This window comes from Buteo buteo, chromosome Z (assembly GCF_964188355.1).
Source record: "Buteo buteo chromosome Z, bButBut1.hap1.1, whole genome shotgun sequence".
Lineage (NCBI taxonomy): Eukaryota > Metazoa > Chordata > Aves > Accipitriformes > Accipitridae > Buteo > Buteo buteo.
Window position 1 is genome coordinate 55,947,251 of NC_134204.1, and position 26,272 is coordinate 55,973,522.

Below are 26,272 nucleotides of genomic sequence, written 5' to 3' on the forward strand. Positions count from 1 at the left end.
TCTTAAAAGGAAGACTTCAGAGATGAATGAAAATGAACAGCAGCACAAGAAAATGTTAAAGACAACCAATTACATCAGAACTCTAAATCACAGCAGGTAATGGTTGTTCAGAATTTTTTTTTCTCTTTTTCTTAAGCACATGGAGAAAACCCAAGTATAACTAGTTAACAAAGACCATTATAAGAACACACGAGATAGAATTTCCAGTATCAATCATTAACTATGAAGCACTCTATCATCCTTTGGAGACAGCCCATGATCACATGGGATGCTTATTTGCTTGCATTAGCAACCTGACTTCCTCCTTTTCCATACAAAGCATGTACATTACCCTCCCAATGCCTTTCACATCCATGCCCTGCACCTGTACCACTGCTGGAAAAGGCATAACTCTGTTGAAGAAGACATGATACTTACTGGGGTTGGGGGGGGGGGGGGGGGGTTGGGGTGGGGTGAATAGTGACAACTATGCTTTATTCCACTTCAAAAGCTGTTGCAACTCACAATAGATTATTAATTATTTCTAGATTAATCTCTATTAATTTTCAATCTCTTTTCCATCTGTCATTTCCTGTTTTATTTCCCCAGACTCATATCACCACGGAGAGGCCATCCACTTTGAACTAATGCATCCACAAAAGCAATTTGCATGTTATCGTTGATTCTTTGAACACCTAAATTTCACTAATATCCACAGCACAGCTGTGTGGATGTTCCTGATGTTAAATGATCATTACCCTCTCAGTTTACAGCCATCTTGGCTGTAGTATAGTACTACATAATTGGCACACACTGTTCAGCATGAGACTGACCTTTATTACACAGCATTAACTTCGTAAACTGACTGGAATGAAAGCAGAGATGATGTGCCCTGGGTTACTGAAGGCAACACATGATCTGGCAACACCATATGACTCAATATTTGCAGGTTTTTTCTCCATTTTCCTTTTCCTCACGTGTCATATGAAATCTCTATTTTTATTTAATTACCATTTACTTACTGGTTCAAAACTGAGGGTCCATAAGTGTAGCCTGTCTAGATTTCTCTCTTTATGAATATACTTGAGAAATAAAAGGAAAGCCTGATGAAGTGGACAGTAAAAATGCCCTTAAGCCTGTGATGGCTAACAAGAAGGGAGTATGGGTTATCTAACTTCTTGTTTTCTCTCTAATGTTATGACAGCTAGTCCCCAATTTTCCATTTATACTTATATCACATGGATGACTGAAATCTTGTTTGTGCTGAAGACTCTGTGTAAATTGACTTATCCTTGTACATTTCAAGTCCTGAAGTGTCTTTTCTTTCACACAGGTTGTAATTAAGAACCTTATAACCTCTGGAGGTGTTGCTAGGGCACACTTGCAAGTGTTAGGAGAATTCTTAATCAGCTTCAGATATCTAATTAAGGTACATATTCTTCCCTGCTGCACTTAAAAGGGGCAGGGGGGAAGGAGGGAAGGAAGAGTGAGTGTGCATGCATCATTCCCACTATGTACATTAGGTTTCTGCTCTAAACTGCAATCTGTGGGAGCCTGTCTCTTCACTGATTATAAATGGAGCCTGGACAGACACTATACCACTAGCTTTGGGGGTTATCCCCCTCCAACCTGTCCTCTGCAAAAAGAAATCCCCAAAAGAACAAATACAGATATTTCCTTGAGTTAAATGACAAGAAAAAAAAATATTAAATATGGCTCAGAACACAGAAGGCATTCCCACATTAAACTTTTATCTGGAGACATGGTTGACTTAGGAATTAAGGGTATAGTGAAACAGAATCAAATATATCAGCTGCTAATTATCTTTTTGACAGAAATGAATGCTGGCTTACAATAGACCTATAATCTCTGGTTTGTGCAAGCAAGAAGCACTCACATGACAGGCTTCCACCTTTACCAGAAAAAAAAACTTCTAAAATGCTGCTCATGAATAAGTGCTCCCTTCCCTTGCAAAGGAACAAGAAAGTAGCAGAAAGATGATACTGTACACTGAAAACTAACTTCCATTACTCCACCAGTCAACCCAGCTTGTACTGTAGAAGAATTCAGAGCAAACATAACTGTACTACTGCAGGGAGTCAAAATTAATTCTCAAAAATCACATTTGTTTACTTATATTAAAGCACTAAGTAGTCTGTGCTCTAATTTAATTTGTTATTCCATTTTGCAATATTATATCAAACACAAGGCATTCAAACTGTATGAGCTGCAGAAAGTCTAGTGGCTCCTATTGTTTGAATGTGCTATTCAGTAATGGAACACAGTATTGCTACTATAAACATCAATAAAATTGTACTTTAAACTGATGCTGTAGAAAGCGAAAAGTCCAGCAGAAAAAGTCAGAAATCAAGCTGAACAATGTATTTCCTTCCTTTCCCAAGCTAGGTAGGACCACACTGAATGGAAGGCGAGGCGGGGAAGGATGTCAGTTTTATGTGTATCACATCACTAACTGTTTAAACTTCTGTTCTACTACTGGTATTCCTGTACAACTTGACATTGAACTATTCTTATTTCTTGATTAGAGAATTTCATTCCTGCCAAGTTTTGCCAATAGAATTAAATTTCCATGCTGCTTCCCATTTTCAATAAAGGCTGTTTTATCTTCAAAATGCCTTCTTCAGCATGAAATACTAGTGTGTACACAGTTTAAACTCTGACTATATTAAAGTGTTCAGTTGTACATCAGGAAAGAGATATGTCTTTGCCTTTCTGTTTTTGTTTGTGTTTTTTTTTTTAACCACAACATATAATTGCAGTTAAGGCAGCAGTGAGAAGTAGGTTTTTTTGTTGCCCAAGGGAAAATATAAACTGCTATGTACACTAATGTATGCTATGCCCCAGAAATTTTAAACCCAAAGAAGTAACAACATGTTTCTCTACTAAAACATAGCAGATAAAGATCTGGTCGGCTATAATACACAGAATGCTTGCTCAATGCTTCCTACTTTGCAAGTCCCTGAATTCTAACAGTTCCCTTTTTCTATCCTGTGCATTGCTCATTCTCTCAAATCAGACAACCTGCCCTGAAACCAAGAATATAACAACATCCCTGTGAATTTACACATTTGTTTTAAACTGGTACAGAAACAGGAAAAGTATTTTTAATGAGATTGCATTCTTCCAGTTATCAGAAAAGGGGGGGGGGGGGAGAAAGCTGAGATATATTCTTGTTTATTCCTCATATAGGACAGTGTCCAATTCAAAGTTAACAATTGCATTATTTCCTGTTTATCTCTTTCAGGAGTGGTTAGGAGGGCTGTATCAGGCCTACACTAATATCTATCAGGGCCTCCTAATCACTGTTCCATAAAGTACAACTAGCTGCATATTACATTTGGTTTGGTTTTTTTAACTTATTTCCACTACTAGGCTGGCTCCTTTATATGGTCCACAATACTGAGAGCTTGTACAAGTAGAGACTATTAACACCATATGATATCAGAGGCAAAGAGTGACCACGTTTAGCCACAAGAATATAATTCAGCTCATTATCATGACTTGCGAGGTACTGAGATAACCCAATTATTTCTCATGGTGCTTCTTAAAATATGAAGGGAAATCTATGTCATCCAAGTCATGCAGAAGTACGTTGCCTACATTTTAAATCTAGTGACAAACAAATAGAAGTGCACAGATTGAAAGTGTTCCTACAAGCCAGACTATAAACGATGGATTGACTGATCGACATTTGAACAACTAGATTACTAATAGTGTTTACTCACATATAAAGAACAGTTGGCAAAGTATAGAATTACTTTCCTGGTTACAAAATAAGAGTTAAAATATCACATTTGTGCCTTCTAGTATTCTTCACGAAAAGGGAAGTGGTATATAAAAATGTATACAAAAAGCTGGAGTATACATCTCTCAAACAAAAAAATACTCAATCTTTAGTTCTTATTTACATAGATACATGAAAAACAAGAAGGAATGACATCAGCAAGAAACTGAAATTTGACATGATGTTTTTCCAACCTCAGTCACATAAGGAAGTTACTAGATTGCTCAGCTTTTTTTTTTCTTAACTTCACACCTGCTAAGCCTTAGTATCTGCCAAATTGGTGGGAGACAAAAAAAATTTATTCCTCAAGCTCCATATGAGAGTTACAGAAGCTGCTGCTCTGCTTTCAATCACCTGAAATGCTATTATAACAAATAGCTCTCAATTTGTTGTTCTCCAAATTTAATATCCAAGACTTCAATATTCCTTAGAAAAAAGCCACAGAAGTATTTTAGAGAAAAATGAAACCTTGTATCCAGCTGTTCAGTTGCAATTCCATATGCTGCTTTGAAAAGTTCATTTAAACTAACTGTTCTACAAGCAGCAGAACTAACAAAGCTTTTTTAGGGATCACATCTTTTATTCACCTGCCAGTCAATATATCCTCATCAATGTACCCACATTTTTGCTGGCAGCCCTGGTAGACAAAATATTCTAAAGCACCCCAGACTTGCACACAGCTGGGCAGAGAGCAGAGACCACACTAACAGGTCTGCTGGCCAAGTCAAAACATATACAGCAGCAGTATGCTCCATCCTTGTCGCAGGTGGTGCTTACCTGTATGTCCTTTCTGTTCAGCCAGTGATGTTGATAAGCCTGTAAGTAGTAGAGCATTTCACTGGAAATCAAGTTGTAGCCCTTCCCCAGATGCTCAGAAGGGATTTTGGTGGCCGGAACAAAATGTTTTTATGGAAAATGAGAACCAACAGACATACTCACAATTTTGTTTCCCCAAGTAGTCAGGCTGGAAATGGAATTATTTTAATATTTTCCTTTTAAATTATTGAAACCTAATTACAAAGTCAAAATGTCTTTTCTTTGCTAAACTGTGCAGGACTATAACATAAAAAACAAATAAGTGTAATTAGAATGGTCCAAAATTCAAAATGCTGTACTATAAAGCAAGGTCTTAATCTAGGAATATGCTAATGTTTAGATAAAATATTGTATTAAGAACTGAAATACTGATTTGCAGACAAGCAAAGTAAGTCAAATACCTTTAGCCTCCAATTATCTCCTACTTCTGTTTTGATCCTGTTCAGCCAATTTTCATGAAAGTAAGCTGGATCTCTGAAACGCAAAAAACACAGAGTGTTCGTTAAAAACAAGTTATAGAAACTGTGAGGATACCTTAGTGATAAAGCCCCTATCTATCTCAGGCTGAGGTTATTTAAATGACTACCTCAGTACCCCACACATGGCCTGTATATAGCAGTTCAGAATCCTGTTACTACTCACTTTTCTAAGGCCTTACACCCTGTTGACAGCACAGCTTCATTTGTGTGCCATGAGTAGCTAATATTTTTGAGGAAGCTGCTGTACTTGGAATGCATTTTGCCAGTTTTTCCCTCTCTAAATTCTTCTTCCTCTAATTATCAGCTGGTGCTAGAGCAATATTTGCTTGCATTACTTGAAAGTGTTACAAAAAATATTACTTTTCCACATATTATGTATCCCTACTGCTATACACTGCTTACAGCTATTCGTATTCTAAATGGGAAGCCTGGGACTGAACAATACATATGTTGTCTTTATACAGTGAGAAGAGTTTAAAAGTATCACTGAAGTTAAGTATTTACTACTGAGAACACACTGTACTATTATTTCATCTACCAAACACTACCGTTTTTTGCAAATCTCTTTTCGTGGTAACCCTAGACAAATCTTTTTGTGAATACCTTTCCTTAAAAGTTTTTCTATCTTCTGCACTTTTGACAAGGCAATCAAGTTAAAGAACAGAACACCTACTGCTTGTAGAGCATACTTCTATTTCTATAAATTCCTTCAGCCTCTTTTGTGTTTGCAGTCCAGAAAGTCAGCCATATCCTGGGGCTGCATCAAAAGAAGTGTGACCAGCAGGTCAGGGGAAGTGATTCTGCCCCTCTAATTCTGCTACCATGAGACCCCACCTGGAGTACCGCATGCAGCTGTGGGGCCCCCAACATAAGAAGGACATGGATCTACTGCAGCGGGTCTAGAGGAGGGCCACAAAAATGATCAGAAGGCTGGAGCACCTCTCCTATGAAGACAGGCTGAGAGAGGTGGGGTTTTTCAGCCTGGAGAAGAGAAGGCTCCAGGGAGACCTTATAGCAGCCTTCCAGTTCTTAAAGGGGGCCTGCAGGAAAGATGGGGAGGGACCTTTTTACAAGGGCATGTAATGATAGGACAAGGAGTAATGGCTTTAAACTGAAAGAGGGTAGATTTAGATTAGATGTACAGAAGAAGTTCTTGACTATGAGGGTAGTGAAACACTGGAACAGGTTGCCCAGAGAGGTGGTAGATGTCCCATCCCTGGAAGTGTTCAAGGCCAGGCTGGATGGGGCTTTGAGTGGAAGATGTCGCTGCCCATGGCAGGGGGGTTGGAACTAGATGATCTTTAAGGTCTCTTCTAACCCAAACCATTCTATGATTCTATGATTGTCTTCCTTCTTCTCACAAGCCCATTCCATAAGTTGCTTCTTCAAGACAACTCCCAAGATTCTCTTGCCCCAAGTTCCAAGATCATCTAAAAGGCTAACATTTTCTACTGTTCACTTAAGTCAAATTTTCCTTATATCATACAGAATTTTGAAAAGGCTATTAATCAGAACTAAGGAAAGAGAATGCACTACAAATAACTAGTTTTAAAGAAGTAGGTCAACATAATATAAGGAAAGGCTCATACTTCATCCAACATATAAAGTTAATATAGTCAGGGAAAAAACCCAACAAAACCAAATAACTTTCTTTTTTTGTAGGCATAAGGCTCTTAAGGGTTAGTGTGGTAGGCCAGAGTTAGAGTTTCATGTTAGGTAATCCAATTTCTGGACTTACACTGCTGCATTTGCCACCAAGTACTACTAGATTTACTGCTCTACAGATAGAAGGGTTCTGGACTGAGCTCTTTTTTAAGGGCAAGATGCCATGAAATCTTTTGGCAAAAGCTCAAGGAAACTATGAATGTGTCTGGAAATTCCAATGACATCTGTATCATATGTGCTGTAAACCAGCAATTACATCAGTACAGGGCATAGACTATGTAGCCATGCTTGGTACCCGATGCACAGTATCTCCCGTACTGTATCTTTCCCACAATGTCTTCACAACACATCAAGGTCCACAAACAGCCTGTGATACAATACACGGCAATGGAGAGAGATCACAAGCAGCAATGTTTCTCTACTGACACATTCCAATTGCTATTTTTACACATTCTGTAGTGAAGATTATGGCATATTTCCTTTCCTCTGACATGGCATCCGCAAACATATAGCTGGAAGAACAGCTTTAATTACTAGTTAAGTTGATGACTCCAAATTACTCCCATTCAACAACAGTGCAGTTCTAGCACAGATGATAGAATCTTAAATTATGAAACAGAAAAAGCAATGTCTTATCCAGAGTTTCATCTGGTTTTGAAATAATGTTTTCAAATAGCTTTCAAATGGCCTCTCTGCCCTCAGAAGACAGGTAAATGTAAGAACAAAATTGATTCAAATACATGCAAGATCTACTAGAGACAAAGGCTCACATTCAGTTTTTACATGAAACGAATGGTTCTCCTTGCAAAAAGTCTTAATTTGCATAACTTCCACTCAACCACAACAAAATCATCTGGACAGTACTGAAAAAAACCAAGAGTTCAAGCCCCATGTAGCCCCACTTGATTCCGTTTGAGGTGTGGAGTTCAAAAAAGCACACTAGTATCTTTCACATGGGTCTTCTGGGAATTGCCAACAGCCAAATGAGCCTTGCTTACAATAGACTCACAACTGCGAAGTGTTTACACAGCTGAGTGAGAAAGCAGGTATGCCCAATTACCTGTGCTTCACCAGCAACAAAGACCAATGGGACTTTCTTAAGTAAGGACTGTATCTTGCCATTTTAAGGATCACTAACATTTTCAGCTGCTTCAAAGCTGCAGTGCCATGAATATACCAATTCCTGACTTACAATTTTTATTGTAAATAATGACACTAAGAAGCAACATGGGTAAGCATAAACCACTGCCCACAAGCAGAATTATATTTGGACTGACTGGATGGCTAATATTGCATCCCTGATTTTCAACAATAAGGGCATCAGCTGAGGAAGAGTAACAAGATTTCAGGGTCAGCTCCAACTCATTCCACTCTGGAAGCCTGTACTTCAATAGCAACTAGGTGGCTTTTCTCAGCTACTACTGCAATAAAAGTAACACATGCATCTGGTCTTCAGTGTCTTGATGGAAGTCTTGGGCTACCTACTCCTTTACATACGTCATCAGACATACATAAGGAAGGCCCCTGAGAATTACATCTAAACTCAGTGTGGTAGTCCTCTCCCACAGGTCCCATTTGTTTTTTCTTTTTAAGTATACAAACCTCATGGAAGTACCAAAGGGTCCAGCAGGTGATAAACAATCCACTCTAAATCATCAACACGTAACAGTGGTCAGAACAGTACCAACAATTCTCTTTACAGCACCTTCATGCAGACTTTGCAATAATTAGTAGCATATTGCAGAAACACTCTGCCAGGAATACAACAAGCAGAAAAGCAACAGGTTGGGTATCAACACCAAGCAAATCTAGAACGACCATCCTTTCCTCATCTCTAAATCACCTCAGAATCATTCTTAGTGTACCATTATAATTTCATTTCTGCCCTCGAAAGTCCAATTAAGGTTCAGAATGAATACTAACAGCAATGCTTTCTCTATCAAACTAACAGAAATCAAATCTGAAGTAAAAAAAATTTCCATCAGAATTTCTACAAATACTTTTTAAAAGGGCCTTCCAGACATTAGGTCATTCACAGTCCTTGCTGCAAACAAGTCCCCCTATGCTGAATCTTTGGGAATCACGACTCAATCACGTTCAGAGTTCTTTAACTCCCTTAGTCCATGTCATTAAGATGCTGCCATTTCTTACAGTGTTTGAAAAAGCATCACCTAAGCAAATACGAAAACATGTGGTCAAGAACTGAGCAGCTGTGATTACAAAACCTACCAGCTCATTTTGAAAAAGTACTGCACTAAACAAGGGCTGCAGAAAACTGACTGGAGCATCATCATTACCATGAGATGACTTGTTTGAACCAAGCATTTTGAGTTCAGTAAGTTCCTGAGCCTAGATCCAAACTTGGACAACCTCTTGCATTAGATAACTTTCCAGGTTTGTAAAAGTATTTGTGTATCAGTTGACTGCTGCCTAGTATCTGAATAATACTGCAGATAACCAGGACTTTTCTTCAGAGCACAAAACACTTATGCTGTTAATGCTGTATCACTTCATGTGATGTTGTTTTCAGCAATGCTCATTTATACCTTCTCCATCTTATTTTGTATGCAAATTTTCCTTTATTTAAGCAATCATCTCTCCACATCATTGATGCCAAGAGACAGAAATATTCTTCTGAAGAAAACCAGCCCACAGAGCATGTAGTATAACTCATGATTATTACTCATTTTAAAAGTGGTACAATAAGCTGCTTTAAGAAATGACTGTTTACAAAAGTTTCTCTCCCACAGCGATATACAAAAGCATGGCTTTTGTGTTCTGCATATGTCAAAACATACACAGTATGCTGCAATGTATAATATAACAAATGAATAATTCATTAAGTGGGGCACATTGCAGAGATGACAAATGAAAATGTATACCATCTCTAGCATTTACCAAGGCCAGTATGATGGACAAAGAAAGAATTAAAACAAGAGGGCCACTGGGTACTAAACAGTCTCCAGAGCAGGATAAAAGGAAAATTTAAAACTGCAGTATAAAACAGGGAATTATGCTGTTCTAGGGATACCAAAGGACATTGAAAACATAGGTAACATCAGTGAAGCCTAGAAAAAAACAAGAAGAAAAAGAGGATGCAATTCAGAAGCAAGCTATGGCACTTCTATCTGCTCTAAACAGCGTAAGCTACATGATTTTAGGTAGACAGTCTACTCATAGACAGTTCAAACATTTTATTTTGCTTCCATTCTTTACTCCTGGAGTATAGCACTCTGTCAAATAATCATCAACACTGATTGTGTGCAGGCATCTTATCTTACTGTATTTCATACCAATTCTAGTCAGAAGGACCAGTAACCTTCAAATCTGAACACAAATAAACAGTGAATCTTACAGAATAATACAAAAAAGGTAAGCTAAAGCATAGGCTGAATTTCTTCCTCCGAGATAATACAGTTAGCATGGGAGAATTCCATTCAATGGTACTTTAACCTGAAATTCGAAGATAAAGGTTTTATGATGAAAAGAAAGTAAGTGTTGTTCAGGGATTTACCGACATGTTTATTAACAACTGAATCTGTAAGCAAAATGCTTATGCTTGGTTACATAGCACACATTTCTGCCATTTTATATCACACACTACATCAGTGAAAAGCTTTTGAAGGTGTCAGTAAGCCCCTCTGTACGCTTTTCTTCTCACAGCCCCTTCCAGCAAGTTTATTACAGAAAATTCTGCTACATGAGTTGTAACTTCTGATGAACGGCCCTTACTTACAAATGGGCTGCTACCTTGAGTGCAAAAAATATTGAGAATAATGTACAAAAAATTGAGAACAATGGAAGGAGCTGCTGGCCCCTTCTGAACACCTGACACAAAGCACAGCTGGTTTTTGTCAGCTGATGAGTAAGGATTATTCTTCCTTTTTTTCTTTTACTAACAACAATCCTACTGTTCTGGTGTGCAAACTTTCTGTATATCTAAAGCAACTAATTCCGTGAACTAGGGATCTCTTTGAAACGGTTCCTCTTCATAAACTACTGTCTTAATTTCATCTTGTTTCCATTACCTCCTTCCCTCATAAGTACCAATGGACTCCTTCTATGAATGTCGAGGTTAAAAAAATAGAAAGAATAGAGAGTTCAGACTTTTAAACTTTAAAGTTTTCAAGAAGAAATGCTATCCTTACTCTTCTATGGAAATACATCCAGATCACTGGATCACCCCAACATCTTTCATTTTTCACCAATGCTCTACCTCACTTAGAGTTCTTCACTGACTGCATTTTCTTCATTCACAGAAAACTCTTTTTTTAAATCTCACTGGATATATTAATCTGCTCTTTCAGCTATTTCTTTAAACATTAATTAACTGTAGTAAAAGTCCTCATCCACCCAAAAGTCATCAGAATTCTCCCCTCCCACCTTTATGTAATTAGCCTATTAGTACTATTAGCCTCAAAGAACACACATTGACAAGGAATCCTAAGCAGGAGGCAGCTATACTGAAAGACACCCAAATTTAAAGGCACATGCATTACAGAAATAGTAGTTTACCCTTCTCAATGGAATAAGAGTAAGAGCATTTAAGCTTTGTGTCTCCAGTCAAGACAATAAATTTGTCCTTTGAAGATTAACTTTTTGAGAGGTTTTCATGCCAAAGCAACAACTGTTCAAGTTTTCACTGCAAACGACGTCTGTTTGCAGTCACCTGGTGCTTTCAGGTTGTGCTTGCTCTCTGCTATTTAATGTGACTGCATGACGTTTTCAGAATAACCTTAAGCACCCAGCTGTCTTGCTCTTACACATTTCTATACCTGCAAAAATTTTCTTCTTCATGGTATCTTTCTTGGCACAGAGAGGGAGCCAGTGCTGCTAATACAAAAAGAAGGGTACACTGGAAAAGCATGCTCTAGACTTGCTTCATATTGTTAAACATTCCCTGATTCCTGACTAAGTATTCTTCCTGTGCTATCTGTTTGAAGGAACAAAAGGAGCATTTCACTACAAGCGTCAAATTTGGTTTTGTTTTCAAGAAAGAATACTCAAAATGGCTTTGTTAACATGCTCCTGATCAGTTTTCTAGTCAGCTATACAAATGCTGATGATCCCTGTATTTGGCCTATGTTCCAATCTCTAGTATCCAGGGAAACAGACAATGTTTGGCTATTCTGCAACCCTTGGTATCCACTTCAAAAATCAATTGGAGCCATCTTCTGTTACTACAAAAAAAAGGATCAATAATATTTTCCCTCAAAAATTGTTCATATGTTACCATTCCTGTTTTACAATCCAAGATCAGCTTGCTGCTGTACTTCAAAGCTTATCTCAATAGGAATGAAGTCAAGATTTAGTAATATTATTGCTAAACCTCTGCATGTGAATCAACGTATTCATTGTGCAAGTATGCAAAATGGTAAATCTGAAGCACAGCTATAAGTAAGACATCCAAATACTAATTTTGTCAGGTTCAAAGTACTACCTAGTGCATAGAGAAAGAACTTTAAATTGCTTAGCTGATCTTCACATATAACTGGGTAAACTAAAGAACTCCCGCATTCAGTATCAGCATGGCAATTGTTACAGGAAATATTTTAAAATTATGTTACAGAAATGTAGTATTTGTATTGTACATCTCTTTTTAAAACATCCGTTCATCAGCTGAAAACAGTATCTCAGAACAGTTTTCCTTTCCTAATACCAAGGCAGGGAGAAAGACAGTATTTCAAGTGATGATAGTACCAGGCTAAAGTAGTCATTAAGGTTATTGAGGGGCCTTTGACACTGAAGTTTCATTTTGGTTTGTATTAAGGTATATTATGTCTTAGATACAAATTCTGATTAGTCTTTGAACTAGTCAATCAAGAATATATACAGTTATCAACTGCTGGCCCATCATTAAGTCAAGTGGAACCTGTAGACTACGGAAGAACTACAGAAGTTCAAGACATAAATACCCATATTAAATATGTCACTATTACATTTTTTCTAAATGCTCTGAAAACAGATTAACAGATGATTACACTGAAATCCTGACTTACTATAAAGTCTGCTGAACACACCATTTATATGGTCACCACGTTTTTATACTCCAGGGGGCAAAAAAGGACAGTATCTTTCCAATCCTAAAAAAATAGGGACAGTATCCAATTTATATTGTATTTACCTTCAGACTTGTAAACTTGATGTTCAGACTTCAGAAAACTTGCTCTTACAAGTGAGCTGATTTAAATGCTGGATTGGAAAATCCATTTCTATTGTAGGGGGTGTTGTGTCATCTTTTGTGTACCAGCAAAATACATTAAAAAGTAGAAAGACTGCTTCAATTACTCTGAAGCAAGAGGACTGCTGACATTACTTGAAATTAGTTTTGTTTGATGCAAAAATATATAAAGATGGGATAATTCTTTTAAGTGATGCCTCATCTTCCTCGAAGAAGGAGAAATTAAGTGCAGAAAGAAACTTTGCAGCATTTACATTTTCTTTGAAGTTTCATGTAAGAAAGACTGTTCGCTACTTCAAGCCTTTAGGATTCTATGCTCCAGATCTTACCTTTTCACATGCTAAAAAGTGTTCCCTTGAAATATTTGACTACATTGAGACCTCCTCCTTTCCCCTTTCTTCTTCCTGTGAATGGGCAGCTCCTTCTTTCACTAGGAGGAAGGCTCCTGCTCCACCTGAGGATTTGCAACTACAGAACAGATTCAATGCCCTCGCAGCAGTTAAGGGGCTAGGAGGTCTGTCAAATGAATCATCTGTGTTCAGTAAACCTGAGCCATGCAGCAGCACAAGAGGGAAGTGGCAAGTGTTAGCAAGGGATGGAGGGCCCTCATCTTCTGACTGACTCGTCACCTAAGAAGGGCTGCTGCTTACTAGAGGTTTGAATTCATGGCATTGCTAAAAGACTGCCAAAGCTTGTCCAGCCCTCAGACTATTACTCCTTCTGCTCTTCCACCTGGGCACCAGCTATACAGCTAGGGAGACCTGAAAAGTACCAAGTGTGATTATGTGGCTCGGGAAGCTATATAGGTCAAGACCCAAGTAGTCTTCTCCCCAATCATGCCAGTTCACAGGAAGGGCTTGAGGAGCAGACAGATCCTGCAGATCAACAACCAGCTGTGAAGTGGTGTTGGCAGCAGGGTTTTGGTTTCTATGAGCATAGAACCCTCTTTGAGAGTCAAGGACTGCTTGGAAGAGATGGGATCCACCTGACTATGGTGGGCAGAAGCATCTTCACCAACAGGCTGGCCACCCTGGTAAGAACAGTTTTAAACAAGGAACAATAGAGAAGGGAAAATACAACCAAACATCAAATGACAAAGTAGCGGACTCTGTTGGCAAGCAAAGGATGTGGGACGATGTGAACAAGAGATACCACCTCATAGTTAACAAAAGAGGGCTGAAGTGGGGTCACCCCAAGCATATGCACATAAATAAGGAAAGGCCTACAGAAAAACACTACAGGGAAAGCTGTCATTCTTGGGAATCAGCAAGACTGGCTGCACATATGAAGTGCCTCTGCCCTAACGCACACAGCATGGAGAACAAACAGGAGAAAACACAGCTCTCTGTGTAGTTACAAGGCCACAGTCTCACTGGGATGATGAAGACATGGTAGGATGGCTCACATGACAAAGTTGCTGCCATGAATGAATACAGGCTCTTTAGGAGAACAAGCTGGGAAGGCAGTAACAGAATATACTGGGTTTGTGTGGTGGGGTTTTGGTCATGGAGGAGGGGCTGCAGGGGTGGCTCCTGTGAGAAGCTGCTAGAAGCTCCCCCGGCTCCAAGTCAGACCCACCTCTGGCCAAGGCTGAGCCCATCAGCAACAGTGGTAGCACCTGTGCGATAACATATTTAAGAAGGGGAAAACCTTCAGTAAAGAGGAGTGGGATGTGAGAAAAACACAAATGTAGACACCAAGGTCAGTGAAGAAGGAGGGGGAGGGTGTGCCAGAGGAGGCGATTCCCCTACGGCCCATGGAGGACCCCACACTGGAGCAGGTCGATGCCCCCAAAGATGGCCATGACTCCATGGGAAAGCCCATGCTGGAGCAGCCTCTGCCTGAAGGACTGCAGCCTGTGGAAGGGACCCACGCTGGAGCAGTTTGTGAAGAAATGCAGCCCCTGGGAAGGACTCAAGTCAGACAAATTTATGGAGAACCATCTCCCATGGGAGGGATCCCACGCTGGAGCAGGGGAAGAGTAAGGAGTCCTTCCCCTGAGGAGGAAGGAGCAGCAGGGACAATGTGTGACAAACTGACCACAACTCCCATTCCCCATCCCCCTGCACTGCTGAAGTGCGGAGGAGGTAGAGAAAATCAAGAGTGGAGTTGAGCTGGGAAGGAGGGAGGGGTAGGGGGAAGGTGTTTTAAGAGTTGGGTTTACTTCTTGTTATCCTGCTCTGATTTGATTGGTAACAAATAAATTGATTTTGTTTTTTCCCCCCCAAGTCAAGTCTGGTTTTCACCCATAACCGTAACTGGTGATTCCTCCCCTGTCCTTGTGTTGACCCACAAGCCTTGCATCATATTTTCTCCTCCCCATCTTACTGAGAGGGAGGAGTGAGGAAGCAGCCTCATGGTTCTTTGTTGCTGGCTGGGCTTAAACCATGAGAGAGGGAGATGCCCTTTATGTGAAAGAGCACCAGGAATGCACAAGCTGTCTTGGGATGGATGATAAGCCAGCTGAGAGATTATGGGTCAGGATGACCAGGCAAACCAACATAGGTGGCATTGTTATAGGTGCCCACTACAAACTGCCTGATCAGGATATCATCACAGACAAACTGATGAAACATGGCCTGGGTAAGTGGACAGTGAGGTGGGCTGAAAAATGGCTGAACTGCCAGGCTCAAAGGGTTATGAGTAGCAGCATGAAGTCCAGCTGGAGGCCAGTCCACTAGCAGTATACCCAAGGGGTCAATACTATTAAACGTCTTTAATAGTGACCTAGATGATGGAACAGAGCACAAGTTTTCAGATAATACAAAACTGCAAGGAGTGTTTGACACCTGATAGTTGTGCTACCATTTGAAAGGACCTCAACAGGCTGGAGAATTGGTCTGACAGGAACCTTATGCATTTCAGCAAAGGTAAGTGCAAACCCCATCCACCGATATATTCTGGGGGTCAATTGCTCAGAAAGCAGCTTTGCAGAGAAGAAGCTTGCTAGAAACCAACCTGAACACATTCCAGCAATGTGTCCTTGTAGCCAAGAAGGCCAACCACATCCTGGGCTGCATAGGGAAGAGTATTGCCAGGAGGCCAAGGGAGGTACTACTCAGCTCTGGTGAGACTGCATCTGAAGTGCTGTCCTGGGCTCCCCAGTATAAGAGAGACCTGGACATACAAGGAAGCTCAGCGAAGGGCAATTAAGATGATTAACAGACTGGAGCACCTGCCGTGTGAGGTGAGACTGAGCAAGCTGTGTCTGTTTAGGCTCAAGAAGAGAAGGCTTAGTGGGATCTTGTCAATCCTGTGTATAAATACCTGATGGCTCCTTCAATTATACCCTCACATAATCTTCTCAGTGGTGTCCAGTGAACAGACAAGAGGCAGTTGTCGTGGTTTAACCCCAGCCAGCAACTAAGCACCACGCAGCCGCTCACTAACTCCCCCGCAACCCAGTGGGATGGGGGAGAAAAGTCAGGAGAAGTAGTAAGACTCATGGGTTGAGATAAGAACGGTTTAATAGAACAGAAAAGAAGAAACTAATTATGATAATGATAACACTAATAAAGTGACAGCAGTAACGATAAAAGGACTGGAATATACAAACGCTGCACAGTGCAATTGCTCACCACCCGCTGACAGACGCCCAGTTAGTCCCCGAGCTCCCACTCCCCCCAGTTTATATACTAGATGTGACATCACATGGTATGGAATACCCTGTTGGCCACCTTGGGTCAGCTGCCCTGGCTGTGTCCTGTGCCAACTTCTTGTGCCCCTCCAGCTTTCTCGCTGGCTTGGGCATGAGAAGCTGAAAAAGCCTTGACTTTAGACTAAATATTACTTAGCAACAACTAAAAACAGTGTTATCAATATTCTTCTCATACTGAACTCAAAACATAGCACTGTATCAGCTACTAGGAAAACAATTAACTCTATCCCATATGAAACCAGGACAGCAGTGGGCACAAACTGAAAGACAAGTACCTCCACCTGAACACAGAGAAAAAACTGTCCCCAGCTTTTTGTTTTGTTGGGGCAGGGGGGATGTTTTGTTTTTAAACTGTGAGGGCAATTGAATACTGGAACAAGTAGCCCAGAGGGGCTGTGGAGTCTCTATCTTTCCATATGCTCAAAATCTGACTGGATACAATCCTAGGGGAACTTGCTCTAGCAGACTCTGCTTTGAGCAGGTGAGTTGGATTAAACACTCCAGAGGTGCCTTTCAACCTCAACTACTCTACAATTCTTTGATGCAAACCATAAGAACTCTAACAGAAAACTGTTCATATCTATTCTGTCCCTGTCCCGTCTTCATTTTCAACAAATTACACAGAAAACATTTTATTCTGCACTTACACTCAAGACAGTACCCTCTTCATGTTAAAAGGAATAAAGTGTATCCTTTTAAAAAAAAAAACAAACAAAAAACCAGGTCTGTAGGAACTGGCGTGCTCCATTTGGACTGCTGACTTTAGTAAATGCTGCTTAAGTTTCTAATGAACAACAAAAAGTTGGTTTTCTGTGAAAACAGGTAATTTTGCATATAGCTACCTTTCAGATGCATATCTGTAGTCCCCAGAAACATCCTAGATCACACTGATATGTTGCACTAATGCATTTTACCCTATTTGATCTTAAAGTTCAAAAGAACAAAACCATTATCTAGTGTAACAGCTATTATTCCTTCACTTACTGTAAAGAACATAGTATCTTTGCAAACAACTAAATTGACAGTTCCATTCAGTTTATCACAGAAGTTTTATTGCATGAAACTAATTCTAACATTACTGATACACTGACTGTAGTTTGCAACAATGATCAGGGCCCAACACCTTACCCTGCACTGGTTCCAACTTTTTAAGAAAGTTCAAATTTGTAAGCTTAGTTTTAATCCAACTTACTTTGCAGTAAGCTCACGCTTGAACAAATACCTCCCTAAAACAAAACTTTATTTACTTTTTTTGCATTTAAGATAGTTATCTGAAAACTATAGAAAAAAACCCCATATTAGTCATGTTCCAGATTAAAGTACTGTCTAAGCATAGGAAAAGCCATAACCTTATGGAATTCCAGCCAAGTTCGAACTAAAATACACATAGATACAGAAAAATGTATAGACAATGGAACTGTGTGTATTTAATTCATTAAATAATTTCTTACATTTTTTGAAGAACCTGTGCCATCACAACCCCATTCGTTAAATCTTCCACAGTCTGGCATGGTGCCTCAACATTAAATGTCTGGATCTGTAGGAGAAAGGAAAAGGTTATCTTCTTCTACTTTAATGTCAAGAGACTTTCCAAAGTAAAAAGAAAAATGCTACCAAATAGCAAATAGAACAGAGTAAACCCCACATGTTTAGTGTACAAGTTAGGAATTAAGAAGCTTTAGATTTAATAGCAATCAAGGAAATGAACTACTCACAGGGCTTAGCATCCTTATTTTCAGAAACTTGTAAACTTTGCTACAAACAACACCAGTACATTCTCCAAAAGTCAAATTTTCCACAGCATTTTCTAATTTGGAATGTCACCAGGCCTGCTGTTCTCCCACTCAAGTGCTTCTGGAGTGTAAATTCAAGTACTCTCTCTCAATGAACATATGTTAGAAACTCAGCATTTAGAAGTAACACTGATAGCTCAAAACTCTCATAGACTCCCCACAACCAGAAGATCAAACATAAGGGACATACATAGTCCAGACTTAACTATTCCCTACTATCAGATGGAAGAGGACAGCACAATGCTGCTAAGCTCTAGTGGATCTACGTACTACTAGTGTTCTGAATACTTCAGGGTATTTTATTAACATAGTGACAGCCAGTAAGGTCCATATAATGGCACGCCTCTGGTCTTCAGATGGAAGCTAAGATCTGAAAATGCTGCTGTTCTGAAGGGGAATGGCAAGGACCATAGGACTTAGCTGTTTGATAACAGAATTACTTAAGACTAATGATGAGTTAGTTCATAACAAATTCCCCTCCACAGACTGCACACTGAACACACTTACTGAGACCAACCTAAGGTTAATTTTCTGAGGATGTTGTCCAATGTTCTAGATTATGCAGGAGCAAGAATAATCTCTTAAAAAGCCACTCATCAATAGACATAAATTCTGTATGGCTTCTATTCGTCAACTCCATTTTCATGCACATAGCATACAGGCTATCTGAAACCCGCCCCCTACCATATCAGAAAACATACAAACACACAAGGCAAAGCTCTTTTCTCACTTCCTCCCTTGGTGTGGAAAAGAGCCTTTCTACTTCAGCACAGTCTTTTCAACTGGTCTAAGTTATTTGATCATCTACTTTAAATGAACATTCTTTTAAAAGGATGCAGATGAGTTTTGTGTAAACAGTTTTGATGACACGTCATTTGGAGGGTATCTGCCTAATGCTCTCTGCTGTTATCCTCCTCCTAGGGAAAGCCTGGGTTTATTTGCTCTACAGAGAGATCTGGACAGGCTGGATTGATGGGCTGAGGCCAGTTGTATGAAGTTCAATAAGGCCAAGTGCCAGGTCCTGCACTTTGGTCACAGCAACCCCATGCAGCGCTACAGGCTTGGGGAAGAGTGGCTGGAAAGCTGCCCGGCAGAGAAAGACCTGGGGGTGCTGGTTGACAGCCGGCTGAATATGAGCCAGCAGTGTGCCCAGGTGGCCAAGAAGGCCAACGGCATCCTGGCCTGCATCAGAAATAGTGTGGCCAGCAGGAGCAGGGAAGTGATTGTTCCCCTGTATTTGGCACTGGTGAAGCTGCACCTTGAGTACTGTGTTTGGTTTTGGGCCCCTCACTACAAGAAAGACACTGAGTTGCTGGAGCGTGTCCAGAGAAGGGCAACCAAGTTGGTGAGGGGCCTGGAGCACAAGTCTTATAAGGAGCGGCTGAGGGAGCTGGGGCTGTTTAGACTGGAGAAAAGGAGGCTGAGGGGAGACCTTATCGCTCTCTACAACTACCTGAAGGGGGGTTGTAGTGAGGTGGGTGCTGGTCTCTTCTGTCAGGTGGCTGGAGATAGGATGAGAAATGGCCTCAAGTTGTGGCAAGGAAGATTTAGGTTAGATATTAGGAAAAATTTCTTTACTGAGAGGGTTGTCAGACATTGGAATATAGGCTGCCCAGGGAAGTGGTTGAGTCACCATCCCTGGAGGCATTCAAAAAGCGCATAGATGGGGCACTCCATAACATGGTTTAGTGGGCATGGATGATGGTTTGACTCAATGACCTTGAAGGTCTTTTCCAACCTAAATGATTCTATGATTTGTAGGAAGCACTACTCATATGCACCATGGATAAGAAAGCCTACAAGACAGCTTCCAACTTCAGGCTACATAAATGTTAGATATATCAACCATTTTTTTCTGAACATAATGTAAAACCATTCATGCTTTAGTGGCATTTGAAACACTAATACTGGTCCAAGCCATTTCCCAATAAATGCCCTCTAGATATATGGTCTTTTATTGTAAGATACATAACAGTGGGAAATTTTGCAGGTCCTTTTTTGAAGAAAAGGCTCTCAAAAAGATCAAGAGCACGATATCCAGATTCTCATAACAACTTTGGAATGTCACATAAGGACTCTGGCAACACCATTTAACATTAATTTGGAAAACAAGTACCTAGGTGAATGTTCCTTTCTTTCCTTTACTCTGGAAGGAAAAAAACCTAACACTCAGTTACAAAAAAAAACCAGCAATGATGTCCACAAAGTGCCAAAAAAAAAACCAAAAACAACAACAACAACAAACACAAACCAGCTATCAGAGCACGTTTGCTGAGCAAGTTCAACAGCGACCACCAAAGAGTCCTGAATGATGTCTGTGTTCCAAGAGTACAAGAACAAGTTACTGTGTGGCACACAAAACAGGTAGAAGTGACTTCTACACGTCAGATTCAGAAGATTTTCCTATAGCTTGGTCTGAGCTACCCAGAAAACACAGCTCCTCGTTTCTCCAGAGAATCAAGAAGCCATCACAGATGGCCAAGACACTAGGTGAAAATCAGGGTGGGTCAGTGGGAACTCCCCCCCACACACACACGAAAAACACCACATAACAGGATATAACATCAAATTGCTGTGTTTCACCAGAAAATTGAATTTACCTACAACCTCTGAATTGTGGCAATACTGTTGAAGGAATACAGAGACAATCGAGTCTGAATCCACAAACTCAGCAACACATTAAACAGGAAATAGCACTTCCTAGCAAAAAAAACCTGTAATGACAACATGGACACTTATGCTTGAAGAAGTTCAAGATGCTACAATGATAAAATTCTCAAGCATAGATGATGAAAACTTGTTTCTAATTCTGCATATTATACTTAAATAATGAGTATTTACATTACTTTGCTGCACAATAGCCAAATCAAAAAATCACTTAACAACTACTACTATTATGATTTTTCAAAAATAGACAAAATGAAATGCTCTTTTCAAATAAGCAATACCAACATTAAGGAGGTCTTCAAACAGATTGCAAATTAATCAGATTTTTAAAAATCCATTTTGTATCTTGATGTATGAAACACCTCCTTGACTAAACAAAAGTGTATGTAGGAGATACCATGACACTGATAGAGGAAGAAAGGTTGCTAAGCCTATTTCTGTGACACAGAGAAACAAGATGCATACTCTCTGCTCTTTTGTAACTAATTTTATCAGCATACTTCCCCCATACTTCATACACAAGAAAAGGTCAAAACTATCATTAAGGCTCAGGTAACCAGTCTGAAGACTTAAAGAAAGACTAAAATTCATTATATTACTTGTTTCTTCACATACATTTAATTTTTGTAATAAATGTCTTTGCTTGCATAGGAAAGGAATACACAGCATAATATTTCAATTAAGGTGTCAAATTTCTGCTACAAAACATTTATTCAACTCTTAAAGGAACTGTATCTTTTTCAAATCCTTCAGAGATACAAAAGTAACAAATTTTCTTGCAAAAAAACCCTACATAAAACAGCTTTATTAATTTATTTCAAAGTTAAACTCCTATACTATATTCTCAGATAGTTCTACAAAACACTAAACCACTTTAAGGAACAGTAGAGTTCAGGAGGGAGAAGAACAATAATAATGTGGCAGTGCAGAAGCAGAGTCCATCTGTGGAGGCAAAGAAGTAAATATTTTTCTGTGTGTGCCTCTAAACAGCTATTCAATAACAGCTGTTAAAACACTGCCCTTCCTGTGCATTGTGATGTGTTTCCTCCTGGAAGACTTCTCTCTTATCCTGCTGCAACTGCTCCTACTTCTCGAGTGTTTGTAATACTGCCCCCATTGTTAGCTGCCCAGAGCTGTAAATTAATTCCCATTCCCTGTTATGATTCTTTTTTTTTCCCCACTTCTTGTACCACTATGTGGAGCCTTGCCATCATGCCTGAGGGACAGGATGCCATCCAGAAGGACCTGGACAAGCTCAAGAAGTGGAACCATGTGAACCTCTTAGGTTCAACAAGGCCAAGTGCAAGGTCCTGCACCTGGGTCATGGCAAGCCCTGGTACCCATACAGGCTGAGGAATGAAAGGGTTTGTGAGCAGCCCTGCAGAGAAGGACTTGGGGGTACTGGTGAATGAAAAGCTGAATGTGAGCCAGCAATGTGCACTTGCAGTCCAGAAAGCCAACCATATCCTGGGCTGCAAAATAAGCATGACCAGCAGGTTGAGGGAGGTGATTCTCCCCCTCTCCTCCGCTCTAGTGGGACCCCAGCTCTGGAGTTCTCAGCACAGGAAAGACATGGACCTGTTGGAGCAGGTCCAGAGGAGGGCCACAAAAATGGTCAGAGGGATGGAACACCTCTCCTATGAGGAAAGGCTGAGAGAATTGGGGTTGTTCAGCCTGGAGAAGAGAAGGCTCCAGAAAGACCTTATTGTGGCCTTTCAATACTTAAATGGGGCTTATAAGAAAGATGGGGACAGACTTTTTAGTAGGGCCTGTTGCGATAGGACAAGGTGTAATGGTTTTAAACTGAAGGAGGGTAGATCCAGACTAGATAAGGAAGACATTTTTTAAGATGAGGGTGGTGAAACACTGGAAGAGGTTGCCCAGAGAGGTGGTAGATGCCCCATCCCTGGAAACCTTCAAGGTCAGGCTGGACAGGGCTCTGAGCAACCTGATCTAGTTGAAGATGTCCCTGCTCATTTCAGGCAGGTTAGATCAGATGACCTTTAAAGGTCCCTTCCAAGCCAAATTGTTCTATGATTCTATCAGACAAGAGTCTGGAGAAAAAAGGGAAGAAAACCCCACCAGCCACTTGGCTCAATCACTAGCTCTAGTAGGCCTTCACACCTTCCATCAACTATCACATAATGGGAGAAAAGGGTTCTCTGATTTTATTAAGTATTAATCCAGACCTCTGACTCATACAGCCATGAACATGAGCTGTCAATATTTATACAAACCTTAAAATAAGGAGTAGCAGGTGACTGTTTCAATGTGAAGGAGGCTATCACTGGGGACTAAATTGCTGCAAGAAGTCAGAACCTTAGAAAATCTGAGTTACAGTTCCAGATTACCTATATGACTAGTGAGGATTTGTTAGCTACAAGGGATAGAAGGCATGAAAAATACTCATGATATGAAGGTCAGAATTGGAAAAACACTCAGTTCTCAAAGACAGTAGCTGAAGACCAGGATAAAAGTTGTGGTGGGGAATTTAGCATCCCATGAAGCTGGAGGAAAACAAAAAACAAACAAAAAAAACCCCAAACAAACAGAAGAAAACCCAAAACACCCCAACAGCCTTCCTCCAAAAGACAAAAAAAAGAAAAAAAAAAACACAAAACCAAAAACCTCTCCAGCACCTTTCCCTTCTCAACACTAAGAGTTAATGAAAGACCCGCTCTTTGCACAGTGATTATATACATAGCTTGGTTTTTATTGCTGGTGCAGTTGCACAATAGACCTTTTATGTATTCTTTTGTAATAATACCTGAAATCTTTATCAGAAGTTCTTAGCAGATAAACCACTGTGTGACTGGTTACCTTATGCACAAACACAACAAAAGGTAATGCCCACTTTCCAATTAGTTATTTATCAAAGTACTCCCCAACTTATAAATGATCCTTTAGAATTATTTACCCATTATTTCCCTACATTTTTGGAACTGACTATGCAAGCTTACAACTAGCTGCCATGTAGAGCCTAGAACAATACTGTATCACCACAGAAGAAACAGATCACACAGCTAAGACAGGGAGAAGTGGCTAAAAAGAGTAAAAACAAGAAAGAAACCAGCCTCACTGGGTTGGATGCAAATCACTACTCAAGCCATTAGCAAGAACACTTGAAAGAGCAAAGTGGCCGAGAAGATTAAGGACTGTTGGATACTTCTGTCCTCATACATTTACCCAATATTACCTATGACATCTGCAAGAATCCCACTAAAACAAATTTCACTCAGCTTCAATGCCTGGAGGAAACCAGACCATTAATATTTTTCAGGATGGTAAGCTAATGATGTGATACAGGAAGTTGTTCTTCCTCAGATGCCAAATTCTTCTATTGAGCCAGACCTGTCACAAAGAGAACTGGATTCCTATCCTACAACCAGATCCTGTGCTTCTGGACAACTTTAAGGTTTCTTCACCACTCTTCTCCTCCCAGTTGGTAGCAGTGCTATCTTCTGCTTGGATAGTCATGCCATAAGCTATTTTTTCATGCTTTCCAAGACAGCAGCAGACTGCATGAAGCCAACAAAGGGGATCCAGGCTCTCCAACAAGCAACAGTTTTATTCCATGACTTGAATTTCCAGATGTTTTGGCTGATTTTTAGGCTGTCAGACTTTCATCATTAAAATCTCAAGAGTTACTTTGCAATCCAGCTGTAATGTTAGGCACTCAATTAGCCAAGCAACAAAATGGCAAGGTCTTTACATTACTGGCCAGGGTGGGGATTCTTTCAGGGAGAAGGAGTTTAACATTATTTTTAGTAATTTCCTTCTCATTTTATATATACTGTGTTTGACCCCAAATACTTGAATAGGTCAAAGACATGAAAGGTCTCAATCAAATTATTTCATTCATAGTTTAAGTTTTCCAAAGATTAAATACTTCCTTTGCAGAAACACAGTGCAGAAAGTAGAAAAGATACCTTGACTTCCTAAAGAACTGTGAAATGAGAGCACCATGACACCACAAACCAGTTATTACTGCACTATCTTGGCACTGCCACTAAACTGCTGCTAACTGAAGTGTTGAAGTATGACACATCATTAAGATACAATGAACAGAGTCTCAAGACTGAATGATGTTTGGTTTAACAATTCCAGAAACATCCATGAGAAGACAAGCTAATCTACCAGCTCCTGGGGAGAAAATGAATGTATTCTTGTTTTCAATTGAAAGCCAGATGAGCCAGCTGACGAAAGAGAATACTACACAGCATTTCTGATGAAGATAAAATGAAAATAGGATACATAATAGGAACGCCTAACACAGTACTGTAAACCAACAGTTCTTTCCAAGCTTTCATCTACCTGATCATGTTTTGTTTAAAAGTAATAGCTACCATTGATGCTTTCTCTTCTTTTCTCAACATACAAGCTATTAATAAGTGCAAAACTGCCAAACGCTACCTCAATACACCCACATTTATAGGATACACACATTCACACTCCACCAAGCACCAATGAACTTTAGAAACCCAAAACAGTGCCTTTTAAGACTAGAAACATCTTCTCATGGAAGAAAACACAAATGGCAGGGTTTACAAGAGGTGAACCACTGGCTTCCTCTGCTGATCACAGTGCAAAAATTTCCATCTCTATTACCCAGAGTTGACATATACAACATAGTTACAGTGATGTCACTTTAAACATAGGAAGTGTAGGATATCTTCCATCTTCAGCACTCTTTGATTTACAGAAGCCTAGATTATAATGCAACCCATAGAACTGGGATGCATGAAGTTTCACCACAGGAGGATAATGGAACTGTTCTCTAACAGCAGGTGTTCAGTACAAATAGCAGAACAGTGCTCAATGAACAAAAGAGCAAAATTCTTTTTGTCCTGAATGAAGACTGCTAGGCTACTAGAAACCTGAATAGCACCAGGCAAATGTGCCCAAATTGATCCATATTAAGTAAAGAACAGGCAGCAAGGCACAGCTGCTGTTTGATGGTATAAAGCAAAGTCCACTAACTCCTCAGCTAGTGGTTAGTCAGAAAAAATCTGCATACTAGTAGTCCAAACTCATACATATTTCTAATAGTACTTAAAAAAAGTGAACATAGATGACAGCTTTGCCCCTGCAAAACACAGAAAAAGAACAATAACTATTTAAAGCCCACAACTCCACCCTCTTGCAGCTATAATTTGGATGAAAAGTACTGTCTATTGACAGGCGGAATAAAGAACTCTCCCCCCAAAGGCAGAGAAGATGAATCCAAGA

General features: G+C 39.9%; 1 protein-coding gene across 3 annotated transcripts in view; it reads right to left on the reverse strand.

The window, feature by feature from the left end:
* Window positions 1–26,272, reverse strand: part of HOOK3 (hook microtubule tethering protein 3) — a 104,683-nt gene that overhangs the window by 70,695 nt on the left and 7,716 nt on the right. For all 3 annotated transcript variants that reach the window (XM_075020731.1, XM_075020730.1, XM_075020729.1), the window contains exons 2-3: window positions 18,035–18,120; window positions 5,002–5,074 (exon numbers count right to left, since the gene is read on the reverse strand). In XM_075020731.1, coding sequence (XP_074876832.1) covers window positions 5,002–5,074; window positions 18,035–18,120 — 159 coding nt within the window. The remainder of the gene's footprint in view (window positions 1–5,001; window positions 5,075–18,034; window positions 18,121–26,272) is intronic.